Source organism: Pseudophryne corroboree, chromosome 3 (genome assembly GCF_028390025.1).
Source record: "Pseudophryne corroboree isolate aPseCor3 chromosome 3, aPseCor3.hap2, whole genome shotgun sequence".
Classification (NCBI taxonomy): Eukaryota; Metazoa; Chordata; class Amphibia; order Anura; family Myobatrachidae; genus Pseudophryne; species Pseudophryne corroboree.
Window position 1 is genome coordinate 105,980,494 of NC_086446.1, and position 15,286 is coordinate 105,995,779.

A 15,286-nucleotide genomic window follows, 5' to 3' on the forward strand; every position below is an offset into this window, starting at 1 on the left:
ATAACACAGTCCCCTCCACCTGCACCCCCTCCCTGTGTCCCCGAGCCGGCCGGCTGTGATTCAGCCTCATGTGACCATTAAAGTTTCCCAACAACGGAACTTCCTCATTCAAAGCCGGAGGATTCCTTGTGTCCTCGCCCCTATCAGGAAGTGCCCGCCCACTTACTCCTCACAGCCTATCACAGCCTCCCGGGCCCCTTTCCCCTGCTGCTGCTCCTGCACCGCCCACAACACACAGTCACAGAGCAGAGAGGAAGCTGCAGCTGCGCCCCGATCTCCTGAGCTGATCTCCCCAGGTCTGTGTGCAGCAATGTTCTTGGCATTGCTCTATGTACCTTCCTATTGCTATATACTTGTACTGCCCCACCTGCATCTTATTGCCCAGCTATATGTGCACTGTATAAACTGCTGCTGCTATTAGCCCCGCTACAGGCTTCCTATTATATTTCTGCTACTTTTGTGACTATATAAATAATGCATTAGTTATTGCTTCCAGCTGTTTTGGATTATTCTGACATTAACATAGCCATACAAATAGCAGCCATGTCTGTGGGTGATAGAGCAGCGCTTCCTCCAACCCCCAATGTATGAGTTGCCGCAGATGCTCCCCATGTCTATGCATGGTATATTCAGTGCTATAGGGGGGATGTAAATGGCAGCACCTGCAGTCCCTCCTATGTCTGTACCTGAGAACACTCTCCCGCTGTCTGATTATACCCCCGCTGCATCACTATTACACTTCCTCCTATCACAGCACTTGCATGTATGTACCCAGCACACACTCTGCTAATAGCAATCGCTAGGGTCATTATTGAAGTTTAGCTTCTGTGTTTCCCAGAGGTGAGGATGGGCTCCATGTTCCGTGGGGAACAGATGTGCCTGGCGCAGCTATTCCTGCAGTCTGGCTCCGAGTATCAGTGTGTCAGTGAGCTGGGCGAGCTCGGCCTGGTAGAGTTCAGAGATGTAAGTACATTGCTTCCGCTATTTCTTTCTTTATATTAAATTGTTAGGCTGCCAAAACTTACCATAAACCATTGTCAGCGTTTTTAAATACTGCTTTGTCATAGACATTACTGGGCTCATTTATCAATGAGTGATACATTTCACTGTGAGTGATAAATTGCACCAGCCAATCAGCTCCAATATGCAAATTGACAGGAGGTGACTTGCTGATACATTTATCACCTTGCACTTATCACTGGTTTATCACTTCCTTATGCTGTCTCCAGGCTTAATACATCTGCCCCAGTGTTTGAAAAATGACAGGAGCTGATTGTCTGGTACAATTAATCACTCACGTGAAATTTATCACTCATTGATAAATGAGCCCTTAGTGCTCAGAGAATAAGAAATGCATAAGAATGACAGACCGTATAATTACAAATGCTACGGTGTGACTTGATCAATGCTGAAAACTAGGGACATTTCCAGGGATGATCGTTTCCAAGGCCAGAAATGTAAACCGTAGATTATCCCTGGAAAGTTGGGACAGTTGGCCTTTGTGCCTCTTATGTCCCTCTCTGTGTTTGTTCTTTCATGCGTTCTCCCTATAAGGAGACTATGGTGGACATTGTATGGTGTCTGTTGCTAATTGCAGAATACTGTTCATTATAGCCCAAGAGAGCTTCTTACTGTAAGTGGCGTCTATACGGATATAAGGATGTTACAATCCCTGGCGTGACATTACCACGGAACCTCGTTCTAAGGTTGACTTGTTTTAACTGCTGCCCCTGAACAACAGAATCTTACAGTATATAAATAGAATAAGAGAAGTGGAACTGATTGCAGTAGCTGTTTGGTAAGCGGAAGAGAAAAGTCCTGAGTACATAGGGCCTAATTCAAACCTGATCGCTGGTGTGCGGAATCGCACAGTGGCCGATTATCGAATGACTGCGTATGGTTCGCAATGCGCACACGTGAAGCCAAACTGAGTGAGACATATGCAAAAATTTGGATCGCTATAGGTACGCAAGGTGATTGACAGGAAGAGGACATTTGTGGGTGGTAACTGCCTCTTTTATGGGAGTGTCGGGAAAAACTCAGGCGTCCCCAAGCGTTTTCAGGGAGGGTGTGTGACGTCCGCTCCGGCCAAGATCAGCCTGATTGTATCGCACTGGAGGAGTAAGTCCTGGGCTACGCACAGACTGGAAAAATTATTCGATGGTGAGTGAGTTGTGAACGGATTTGCAGATGTCCGCTGTGTCCGGATTTGCAGATGTCCGCATGCGTTCGACGTTTTCGCACGGCGCACGCATGCATTTGCACACTTGCACGGGGCGGGTTTTCAGTCTCTATGGTCGGCGACTATCTGTTCGCAGACCTCTGCAAAGTTACAGAGGAGCGATCAGGTCTGAATTAGGCCCCAAGTCAAGACATCTGCCCATATCTGAGAACACTCTATACAATGCAAATAACTCTACAATTAGCTGTACTGGTTGCTTTTCCTCTAGTTTACTCCAACAGACAATCGGAAGTTTACTTAAGGGCTCCTAAACCACAAAACTGAAACGACATGTACATCTAGTACACAGTTTAGTGCTGACTTGCCTGTGGCACTATTAAAGTATTACCTGCCAACTACAGCGGACACCCCACCCATATCTTCAGTAAATTGATCTAATGGGGTCTGACACAGGTCCAAAATCTGAGACTGCACTGCGAGTGGCAAAATGCCAGTTTAATTAGTCATTTTAAGCATACACAAATTAGATCTTAGCACTATACTGGGGACTCAGATATGGGAGGTGTGCAGGGAATACAGGCTCTGATTCTTGGGGTAGTGGCGGGTACACAAATAGAACGCAGGCCAGTTATTTGCCGTTTGTCATTTCCTTTCTCTGACGTCCTAGTGGATGCTGGGACTCCCGTCAGGACCATGGGGATTAGCGGCTCCGCAGGAGACAGGGCACAAAAATAAAAGCTTTAGGACTAGGTGGTGTGCACTGGCTCCTCCCCCTATGACCCTCCTCCAAGCCTCAGTTAGGTTTTTGTGCCCGTCCGAGCAGGGTGCAATCTAGGTGGCTCTCCTAAAGAGCTGCTTAGAAAAAGTTATTAGGTTTTTTATTTTCAGTGAGTCCTGCTGGCAACAGGCTCACTGCAACGAGGGACTTAGGGGAGAAGAAGTGAACTCACCTGCGTGCAGGATGGATTGGCTTCTTAGGCTACTGGACACCATTAGCTCCAGAGGGATCGAACACAGGCCCAGCCATGGAGTCCGGTCCCGGAGCCGCGCCGCCGACCCCCTTGCAGATGCCGAAAAGTGAAGAGGTCCAGAAACCGGCGGCAGAAGACTTTTCAGTCTTCATGAGGTAGCGCACAGCACTGCAGCTGTGCGCCATTGTTGTCAGCACACTTCACACCAGCGGTCACTGAGGGTGCAGGGCGCTGGGGGGGGGCGCCCTGGGCAGCAATGATAATACCTTGTTCTGGCTAAAAATACATCACATATAGCCCCTGGGGCTATATGGATGTATTTAACCCCTGCCAGGTCTCACAAACACCGGGAGAAGAGTCCGCCGAAATAGGGGGCGGGGCCTATCTCCTCAGCACACAGCGCCATTTTCCTGCACAGCTCCGCTGCGAGGAAGGCTCCCAGGACTCTCCCCTGCACTGCACTACAGAAACAGGGTAAAAAAACAGAGAGGGGGGGCACTTTTTTGGCGATATTGATATATTAAGCTGCTATAAAGGAAACAACACTTCTGTAGGGTTGTTCCTATATATTTATAGCGCTTGGGTGTGTGCTGGCAAACTCTCCCTCTGTCTCCCCAAAGGGCTAGTGGGGTCCTGTCTTCGATAAGAGCATTCCCTGTGTGTCTGCTGTGTGTCGGTACGTGTGTGTCGACATGTATGAGGACGATGTTGGTGTGGAGGCGGAGCAATTGCCGGTAATGGTGATGTCACCCCCTAGGGAGTCGACACCGGAATGGATGGCTTTGTTTATGGAATTACGTGATAATGTCAGCACGTTACAAAAATCAGTTGACGACATGAGACGGCCGGCAAACCAGTTAGTACCTGTCCAGGCGTCTCAGACACCGTCAGGGGCTGTAAAACGCCCTTTACCTCAGTCGGTCGACACAGACCCAGACACGGACACCGAATCTAGTGTCGACGGTGAAGAAACAAACGTATTTTCCAGTAGGGCCACACGTTATATGATCACGGCAATGAAGGAGGCTTTGCATATCTCTGATACTGCAAGTACCACAAAAAGGGGTATTATGTGGGGTCTGAAAAAACTACCTGTAGTTTTTCCTGAATCAGAGGAATTGAATGAAGTGTGTGATGAAGCGTGGGTTAACCCCGATAGAAAACTGCTAATTTCAAAGAAGTTATTGGCATTATACCCTTTCCCGCCAGAGGTTAGGGCGCGCTGGGAAACACCCCCTAGGGTGGATAAGGCACTCACACGCTTATCAAAACAAGTGGCGTTACCGTCTCCTGAAACGGCCGCCCTCAAGGATCCAGCTGATAGGAGGCTGGAAACTACCCTGAAAAGTATATACACTCATACTGGTGTTATACTGCGACCAGCCATCGCCTCAGCATGGATGTGCAGTGCTGGGGTGGTTTGGTCGGATTCCCTGACTGAAAATATTGATACCCTGGATAGGGACAGTATTTTATTGACTATAGAGCAATTAAATGATGCTTTTCTTTATATGCGAGATGCTCAGAGGGATATTTGCACTCTGGCATCGAGAGTAAGTGCGATGTCCATATCTGCCAGAAGAAGTTTATGGACGCGACAGTGGTCAGGTGATGCGGATTCCAAACGGCATATGGAAGTATTGCCGTATAAAGGGGAGGAATTATTTGGGGTCGGTCTATCGGATTTGGTGGCCACGGCAACAGCCGGGAAATCCACCTTTTTACCTCAGGTCCCCTCCCAACAGAAAAAGACACCGTCTTTTCAGCCGCAGTCCTTTCGTTCCTATAAGAACAAGCGGGCAAAAGGACAGTCATATCTGCCCCGAGGCAAAGGAAAGGGTAAGAGAGTGCACCAAGCAGCTCCCTCCCAGGAGCAGAAGCCCTCCCCGGCTTCTGCAAAGCCCTCAGCATGACGTTGGGGCTTTACAAGCGGACTCAGGGGCGGTGGGGGGTCGACTCAAGAATTTCAGCGCACAGTGGGCTCACTCACAGGTGGACCCCTGGATCCTGCAGGTAGTATCTCAGGGTTACAGGTTGGAATTCGAGAAGTCTCCCCCTCGCCGGTTCCTAAAGTCTGCTCTGCCAACGTCTCCCTCAGACAGGGCGACGGTATTGGAAGCCATTCACAAGCTGTATTCTCAGCAGGTGATAGTCAAGGTACCCCTCCTACAACAGGGAAAGGGGTATTATTCCACACTATTTGTGGTACCGAAGCCGGACGGCTCGGTAAGACCTATTCTAAATCTGAAATCTTTGAACCTGTACATACAAAAATTCAAGTTCAAGATGGAGTCACTCAGAGCAGTGATAGCGAATCTGGAAGAAGGGGACTTTATGGTGTCCCTGGACATCAAGGATGCTTACCTGCATGTCCCAATTTGCCCTTCACATCAAGGGTACCTCAGGTTCGTGGTGCAAAACTGTCATTATCAGTTTCAGACGCTGCCGTTTGGATTGTCCACGGCACCTCGGGTCTTTACCAAGGTAATGGCCGAAATGATGTTTCTTCTGCGAAGAAAAGGCGTATTAATTATCCCTTACTTGGACGATCTCCTGATAAGGGCAAGGTCCAGAGAACAGCTGGAGGACGTAGTAGCACTAACCCAAGTAGTGCTGCAACAGCACGGGTGGATTCTGAATTTTCCAAAATCTCAATTGACCCCGACGACACGTCTGCTGTTCCTGGGAATGATTCTGGACACGGTTCAGAAAAAGGTGTTTCTTCCGGAGGAGAAAGCCAGGGAGTTATCCGAACTTGTCAGGAACCTCCTAAAACCAGGAAAAGTGTCTGTGCATCAATGCACAAGAGTCCTGGGAAAAATGGTGGCTTCTTACGAAGCGATTCCATTCGGCAGATTCCACGCACAAACTTTTCAGTGGGATCTGCTGGACAAATGGTCCGGATCGCATCTGCAGATGCATCAGCGGATAACTTTGTCTCCACGGACAAGGGTGTCTCTTCTGTGGTGGTTGCAGAGTGCTCATCTGTTAGAGGGCCGCAGATTCGGCATACAGGACTGGGTCCTGGTGACTACGGATGCCAGTCTGAGAGGCTGGGGAGCGGTCACACAGGGAAGAAACTTCCAGGGAGTGTGGTCAAGCCTGGAGATGTCTCTTCACATAAATATACTGGAGCTAAGAGCGATTTACAATGCTCTAAGCCTGGCAAAACCCCTGCTTCAGGGTCAGCCGGTGTTGATCCAGTCGGACAACATCACGGCAGTCGCCCACGTAAACAGACAGGGCGGCACAAGAAGCAGGAGGGCAATGGCAGAAGCTGCAAGGATTCTTCGCTGGGCGGAAGATCATGTGATGGCACTGTCAGCAGTGTTCATTCCGGGAGTGGACAACTGGGAAGCAGACTTCCTCAGCAGACACGATCTACACCCGGGAGAGTGGGGACTTCATCCAGAAGTCTTCCACATGATTGTGAACCGTTGGGAAAAACCAAAGGTGGATATGATGGCGTCCCGCCTCAACAAAAAACTGGACAGGTATTGCGCCAGGTCAAGAGACCCTCAGGCAATAGCTGTGGACGCTCTGGTAACACCGTGGGTGTTCCAGTCAGTGTATGTGTTTCCTCCTCTGCCTCTCATAGCAAAAGTACTGAGAATTATACGGCAAAGGGGAGTAAGAACGATACTCGTGGCTCCGGATTGGCCAAGAAGAACTTGGTACCCGGAACTTCAGGAGATGCTCACGGAAGATCCGTGGCCTCTACCTCTAAGACGGGACCTGCTTCAGCAGGGACCGTGTCTATTCCAAGACTTACCGCGGCTGCGTTTGACGGCATGGCGGTTGAACGCCGAATTCTAAGGGAAAAAGGCATTCCGGAAGAGGTCATCCCTACCCTGGTAAAAGCCAGGAAGGAGGTGACTGCACAACATTATCACTGCATTTGGAGAAAATATGTTGCGTGGTGTGAGGCCAGGAAGGCCCCGACGGAGGAATTTCAACTGGGTCGATTCCTACATTTCCTGCAAACAGGATTGTCTATGGGCCTCAAATTAGGGTCCATTAAGGTTCAAATTTCGGCCCTGTCGATTTTCTTCCAGAAAGAATTGGCTTCAGTTCCTGAAGTCCAGACTTTTGTAAAAGGAGTACTACATATACAGCCCCCGGTTGTGCCCCCAGTGGCTCCGTGGGATCTCAATGTAGTTTTGGATTTTCTCAAATCCCATTGGTTTGAGCCACTCAAATCGGTGGATTTGAAATATCTTACATGGAAAGTAACCATGCTACTGGCCCTGGCTTCAGCCAGGAGAGTGTCAGAATTGGCAGCTTTATCGTATAAAAGCCCATATCTGATTTTCCATTCGGACAGGGCAGAACTGCGGACGCGTCCTCAGTTTCTGCCTAAGGTGGTTTCAGCGTTTCACCTGAACCAGCCTATTGTGGTGCCTGCGGCTACTAGCGATTTGGAGGATTCCAAGTTGCTGGACGTTGTCAGGGCATTGAAAATATATATTTCAAGGACGGCTGGAGTCAGAAAATCTGACTCGCTGTTTATACTGTATGCACCCAACAAGCTGGGTGCTCCTGCTTCTAAGCAGACGATTGCTCGTTGGATTTGTAGCACAATTCAACTTGCACATTCTGTGGCAGGCCTGCCACAGCCTAAATCTATCAAGGCCCATTCCACAAGGAAGGTGGGCTCATCTTGGGCGGCTGCCAGAGGGGTCTCGGCATTACAACTCTGCCGAGCAGCTACGTGGTCGGGGGAGAACACGTTTGTAAAATTCTACAAATTTGATACCCTGGCTAAAGAGGACCTGGAGTTATCTCATTCGGTGCTGCAGAGTCATCCGCACTCTCCCGCCCGTTTGGGAGCTTTGGTATAATCCCCATGGTCCTGACGGAGTCCCAGCATCCACTAGGACGTCAGAGAAAATAAGATTTTACTTACCGATAAATCTATTTCTCGTAGTCCGTAGTGGATGCTGGGCGCCCATCCCAAGTGCGGATTGTCTGCAATACTTGTACATAGTTATTGTTACAAAAAAATCGGGTTGTTATTGTTGTGAGCCGTCTGTTCAGAGGCTCCTACGTTTGTCATACTGTTAACTGGGTTCAGATCACAGGTTGTACGGTGTGATTGGTGTGGCTGGTATGAGTCTTACCCGGGATTCAAAATCCTTCCTTATTGTGTACGCTCGTCCGGGCACAGTATCCTAACTGAGGCTTGGAGGAGGGTCATAGGGGGAGGAGCCAGTGCACACCACCTAGTCCTAAAGCTTTTATTTTTGTGCCCTGTCTCCTGCGGAGCCGCTAATCCCCATGGTCCTGACGGAGTCCCAGCATCCACTACGGACTACGAGAAATAGATTTATCGGTAAGTAAAATCTTATTTTTATTCTGCTGTTCTCCGTGATCACATTAAAACGCTATTGAATAAATATGAGGGGACAGAAGTAGCAGGAACTCTGATAAATTTGTAGTAAATGTCCCTGCCACGCTATGAAATACACAACCCCTCATGTTGCGCTTTACAGATAAGGGGCTAGCTGCATCATTGCTCGGAAAGTGATAAAATGGAGAGCAAAAAAGTGGCAGCCATTCAGGTCCTAACTGCCATGTCACAGGCTGTGTTTGAAAAATGTCAGGAGCTGATTGGCTGGTACTTTTTCACTCTCCATTTTATCACTTTCCAAACGATGCTGCATCTGGCCCATAGGGGCAGATTTATTAAGCCTGGTGAAGTGATAACGTGGAAGGTGATAAAGGACCAGCCAGTCAGCTCCTAACTGTCATTTTTCAAACCCAGCCTGTGACATGGCAGTTAGGATCTGATTGGATGGTCCTTTATCACCTTCTACTTTATCACTTCACCAAGCTTAATAAATCTGCCCCATAGTCTTGAATACAGTAATAGTGTACAGTACATAAAATGTTATTAAAGCAATATGACTGTAATTGTCCACATTGCAAAAATAGTGTTCAAGGTGTTTTAGTGCACCTCCCCCATCGCCATTGTTCTTAGTGTCCCTCACATACATTTCCACTGTCTGTACTGTGCTGGGATAGAATTACCTGTTGTTAATGAGATCATTGGAATATGTACAGCAGCACAGAGTATTTAATGAGACCAGTGAGAGCGAGATAATGGAATGAGCAGATGCATTTTTATGTGTAAGAAAGTTCCCGCATCCAATGGTTTTTTTCTTTTCTTATGAACTCTGTAGCTGAATCAGAATGTTAACGCCTTCCAGCGTCGCTATGTGTCTGAGATCAGGCGATGTGACGATATGGAGACAAACTTCGGTGAGTGCTGGGGCTTCACCTGGTGGGGTAACTGGCAGCGTTGTCAGTCTCTGTGTTTTTCATGGCTGACTTAATGCTTTTCAGGGTTTCTGGAGCAGGAGCTGCGCAAAGCTGGGGTGTCTGTGCCGGTTTCCGTGCTGTCGCCACCTGCTCCCCTACCCAGAGACGCACTGAGGATTGAGGAGGAATCGGAGCAGCTGGCACTGGAGCTGAGGGAGGTGTCTGGCAACAGGCAGACTCTGAGGGAGCGCCTGCGGGAGCTGCGGGAATACGCCAATATCCTGCGTGAAAGTCAGAGGTTCACAGGGCCGCTGGTGAGTGTCTGGGACTAGAAGGGTTGTATAGTACGTTATTCCTTGACATTCACTCTCTTGTTCCTAAATATACAATGGGGGTTCTTCTCAAGCATTTATGAATGTGTATGACGCACTCTCTTCAATAGGAGCCAGTGACCCCACTGAGGCATCGCAGCCAGTATCCAGAAGGCGTTACTTTCCTGTAAATTCAGCTGAGGATGATGGGCCTAATTCAGACCTGATCGCAGCAGCAAATTTGTTAGCAGTTGGGCAAAACCATGTGCACTGCAGGGGGGGGGGGGGGGGCAGATATAACATGTGCAGAGAGAGTTAGATATAGGTGGGTTATATTGTTTCTGTGCAGGGTAAATACTGGCTGCTTTATTTTTACACAGCAATTTAGATTTCAGTTTGAACACACCCTACCCAAATCTAGCTCTCTCTGCACATGTTACATCTACCTCCCCCTCAAGTGCACATGGTTTTGCCCATTGGCTAACAAATTTGCTGCTACGGTCAGGTCTGAATTAGGCCCCATATCCGCTAACTGCTGCTGTGTGAGGCAGCAGTGCTAACCATTACACCGTCCATGCTGCCCATATCACCTTTAATTCCATTATCCAAGTTACATGCAGAGACTAATTTACTTATAGTGCACAATGAGGATTTCACTGAATAGACTTTTTCCCGCTGAAATTTGGGACATATGTTGAAGTCCTACCTGTAAAGGGGCTCTGATGTTGACATCTGACTTGGGGGACAATGATGCAAAGTGGTGCAAGGAAAGGTGGTGTCTGTTTCTGTCATCATTCTATTGTGATTCAGGGGGAAATGTACTAAGCAGTGATAAGAGCGGAGAAGTGAGCCAGTGGAGAAGTTGCCCATGGCAACCAATCAGCTGCTCTGTATAATTTGAAATAATGCAAATTATAAATGTTACTTCAATGCTGATTGGTTGCCATGGGCAACTTCTCCACTGGCTCACTTCTCCACTCTTTTCACTGCTTAGTACATATCCTCCCGAGTCACTTAAGGGGAACATCTGATTGGTAACTGTGGGCAGTACATTTCCTTCACATCACTATTCTTCGTGTAGTATTTTGGACCTGTCATCCGTTGGGCCGCTAGCTACTATGCCAGGCGTTGAGCAGCCAGCACTAGAGTATGCACTGGGTGCTTGATTCTCATTTCACAGGGTCACTAAGAGCAGCCTCTGAAGTCGGCCGCAGTGCTCGGATGGTTGCGTGTCTCTAACACTGTGTTTGTTTTGCAAGGTACTAATTTTTTTGTCAGCTTAGGAATTCCTGAAACAGAGTGCAACTAAAGCCAGTGTCCCTTCCTGGGCTAAAAGATCTCGGAGCGAGTAAGCTCATCCGGTATTGGCCAATGACGCCCCAAAATGTTGTTCTGTTGTCCTATATCAGTGAGGTGTTACATTGTAACTGTGCATTATTTATGTGTTTTATTGCTACAGCCGGAGACTGAGGCGTGGAGGGAGAGGACGGAGACCGACCCTTTAATTGACCCTGCCGTAGCCTCTAGACAAGACCTCCGAGTCAGGTGAGTCTGCCGCTCCGTGAATGTGCGCTTGTACAGTCATTCAGAAAAGAAAATGGCGAAACAATGGGTCCTGGATCAATGCCCAAAAATAAAAGGTCCAAATAATACAGGTCTGGTCTATGCACCTTTTTAATTGATTTCTATTTATTCAGAGGACTACGGCAATAATCTCTTATCTAGTAAGATTATTGCCATAGTCCTCTGAATAAAAATTAGATTATGCTCGTATATGTGGCAGCTTGCCCAGAATTTATCAATGTTATCATATGCCCAGGGTCTATAGAAGTATAGATCAATCACTGGGGCTGTATTGAGTGCCAGCTGTGCATATTGTCTCTAGTGTGCAGTCCTTTGTTCTAAGCACAAAGGTAACCAAATAGTGGCTGTGACTGGTGCTCTTTAGTGTTTTATAGCACATTTCACACCTAGCTTCATATTGGGCATCTGTCTTTATTAGTGAAATATAAATAACATCTGCTGTGTCTACTGGTGGCTGTGGTCTCTCTGTGAGGAGTTATACAGCTGATTGGCGTTCAGTGCATGACAGAGTTCCAAGTAGGATAGGAACCCGAACAGCTACCTGACGCTGCTAAGGTGAGGGAGGGGATAACTGTATAGAGCGTCTATGTCATTTCCTCAATATGGTATTGTACACCTATGACATATACACTATGTAGACAAAAGTGATTGGACGCTGATAGCAAATAGGTCCATGAGATGTTATTGACGTCAGTACTATGTAGGTCCACCACGTGCAGTGATTTGTGCAGACACCCTTCTTGGCAAACTGTCCACAAGTTCCTGAACAGCAGGCGGTATGTTTTGCCATTCCGCCTTAAGTACAGTGAGTAACTGCAACACTGAAGAAGGTTAAGCGGTCTAGAACGCACCCGTCTCTCTCTTTCGTTCCAGATGTTCTCAGTGGGGTTAATATCTGGACTATGAGCTGGCCAGTCCATCCTGGTTACCAAAGTTTCTGTATACCAGTCCAGCGTCGCACTGGAAAAATTACATTATACAGCCTACAATGATCCCCTATTCAAACTCTGGGGGACATTTACTAAGCAAGTGATAAGAGCAGAGAAGTGAGCCAGTAGAGAAGTTGCCCCATCAACCAATCAGCAGCTCTGTATAATTTTATAGTATGCAAATTATAGATGTTACTTCAGTGCTGATTGGTTGCCATGGGCAACTTCTCCACTGGCTCACTTCTCCGCTCTTATCACTGCTTAATAAATGTTCCCCTCTGTTAGCTCCTTCCTGCTACCCATTTTTTACCTTCACAAACGCACTTTTGTAACTTCAGAATTACATATTGCAGTCAGTAAAAGTTTTCTATTGGCTATCGTGCGGATCCAAGGCACACCTTACAGTAACATTTATATACAGAAGGAATTGGTTTTGAACATGATGAATCTGAAGGCAGAACCCTGCGCAGGAAATGTATACCTAACATAAGGGATGATATATAGTGAAGAGAGTGGAGAAGCTGTGCATAGTGGCCAATCGGCTTTGAGGTAGCATTTGTCAAGTACATTCTATTAAATTCCGGGTATAAGCTGATTGATTGTTAATGCAACATCTCCACTGCTTATATATACTGTATATCTGTGTGTGTGTATGTATGTATATAGATAGACAGATATAGATATGTATATATAGAGATATATAATTTGTATGTTTTCTCTGTCATCCATCTGGGGGACGCTGCGCCGTTACTTGTGGGTTAGAGATGTGTGGTCAGTGGAGTTTGGCACAGAATCTATCAAAAGCTGCCTCCTCCCCCCCTCTAACTCCTCCCATCTCCTTCCTGCCCAGCCATCAATTCAGTTTTAATTTTGTGCCTGTGGAGTACAGACACAGTTTTTCTTTCTCCTTAGATTTTTTTTTTAGTTATTCTCAGGTGTACCTAGTCCCTGTTTACTGGAGTGGGTTTAGCATCCCACTCTGAGCTGCTGCTGGAGGCCACCACACTTTGGTCACTGGGGCCTTTATCCACTTCAGGACGGCAGACTAAGGTACAGGACAGCCACAATCTGTCACTGACAGTATTGGGCTGTCCCCTCTGTTATTTTTCTCATCACCCCCAGCCTGCCAGCCGGCCAGCCACCCGCCGCATCGGAGCCTTCTCTCTCTCCCCCCCGCAGTGAGACGGACTGTTCAGGAGGGGACTTGCGGAAGGTCCGGGAGAATGTTATACACTGCCTGGAGCCAGCACAGAGCTGCCGCGACAGCCGCTGTGTGTAGCGGTGATCGTGAGCCCGAACTTCCGGTTTCGGAAGTTACTCAGAGAATAGCCGCGGCGGTTACGTCAGCAGTGCAGGGACGGCTTCCCGCCTTGCTCTACCGCGCACGCACTGCTCAGCAGCTACCTGAAGACGCCGGGGCGCCATCTTATCCGGCTGCAGACTGGGGGACGCTGTGCAAGCACACACGGAGCACTAGTTTCCAGGGACAGGTTTTTTATTACAGTCACATCTAACTGCAAGTATATGATGGGCTAGCCCTAGTAGGAGATAGCAGTTAGTCTTCTTGGGGACACTAGAGATAACTGCTAGGTCACTTGTCTGGGGATTTATAGTACATGTTTACTGCTTTTATATATTAAACATAATTAGAATAAAGAATGGGCAGTAAACCGGACAAGACTACAAAGGGCAAAACGGCCTCAGTAGTTTATTTTTCCTGTTCACAGTGTGGCTCAAAGCTGGCTAAGGATAGTGCTGACGCAGGTACCCTCTGTACTTCGTGCTCTGGTGCATCAGTGGCGGATCAGCAGGGAAGTTCCACAGATCAGTCTATGCCCCCATGGGTCAAGAACATGGTGGATGCCATTTCAGATTTGCGTCAGTCTAGGTCGGAGGCTGAATCTGCTCAAACTCAGGTGGAGCCTCTGTGGGCCCAAAATATGGGCAAGTGTCTTACTGATTTAACCCATTCTTTAAATAAGTTTGTTAATTCTGCCAGCAGTTCCGCTGCTACTAAACGACCACAGCCGTTACCCGCTATAGCGTTTCCGGGAGAGGAGTTGGATTCTCTGACATCTCCATTGGAGGAAGGGGAGGTAGATCCTGAATGGGAAGAAGTTTCGGCTTGGGAAGATGAGGAGCTATCTACTAGTTCAGGTGTTAGATTACTAATAGAAGCCATTCGTCAGACTCTAAATATTCAGGATGCAGCAGTGGCGGAGACTTCCTCTCCCTTCTTCAAACGACACAAGAGACAGGTTATTGCCTTCCCTTCTTACTCTCACTTTACGGATATTTTAAAAGAACCCTGGCTTAAACCGGATTCTCGTATCCAGGCTCCTAAGAAATTTAAATTTCTATATTATTTTACAGAGGAAGATACAAAATTTTGGGAGACAGCCCCAAAGGTAGACGCTCCTATTTCACATTTGGCAAAAGCTACGGTTATTCCTTCGGTACAGTCCGTGACATTAAAAGACCCTACCGATAGGAAAATAGAAGCATTACTAAAATCTTATGTTTTCTTTATCAGGTGTCTCTCTCCGTCCAGTTCTGGCGGGTGCCTGGGTCCTTAAGGCTGTGGATGAATGGCTAGCACAGGTCGTATCTGGAATGCAGTCAGACGATCCGTCGGAAGCCATTCAGTTAGCAGAACAGATTTCGGAGGCGCTTACTTATGTAGGTGAGGCCTTGTTAGATTCGGTTGCGCTACAGTCCCGGGTTTCTGCCTTGACAGTATCAGCAAGACGGTCTCTTTGGCTTAGGGTTTGGAATGCTGATTCGGACTCAAAGCAGACCTTGACGGCAGTTCCTTTTGAAGGGGAGTTTCTTTTTGGGTCTGAGTTAAAGAAGATTATTTCGGATACTACTGGAGGAAAGAGTCCCTTTCTTCCATCTGCTCCTCACAACCTACAAGGTTTTGGTCCTTTCGTACGCAGGGCAGAGGTAGTTTCCAGTCCTTTCGTGCCTTCTCCAGATTTCCACGAAGAGGGGCATTCAGAGGTAGAGGATCTCAAGCTACTCGCAGACCGGCCAGTAAGCCTGCCG

At 47.7% G+C, this 15,286-nt stretch overlaps 1 protein-coding gene across 1 annotated transcript in view; it reads left to right on the top strand.

The window, feature by feature from the left end:
- Positions 1-213: 213 nt before the first annotated feature.
- The window catches only part of TCIRG1 (T cell immune regulator 1, ATPase H+ transporting V0 subunit a3), a 57,759-nt gene continuing 42,686 nt past the window's right edge, over positions 214-15,286 (top strand). Inside the window, exons 1-5 of the mRNA XM_063958377.1 lie at positions 214-296; positions 839-963; positions 9,336-9,414; positions 9,499-9,728; positions 11,185-11,270. Coding sequence (XP_063814447.1) covers positions 847-963; positions 9,336-9,414; positions 9,499-9,728; positions 11,185-11,270 — 512 coding nt within the window. The 5' untranslated portion in view covers positions 214-296; positions 839-846. The remainder of the gene's footprint in view (positions 297-838; positions 964-9,335; positions 9,415-9,498; positions 9,729-11,184; positions 11,271-15,286) is intronic.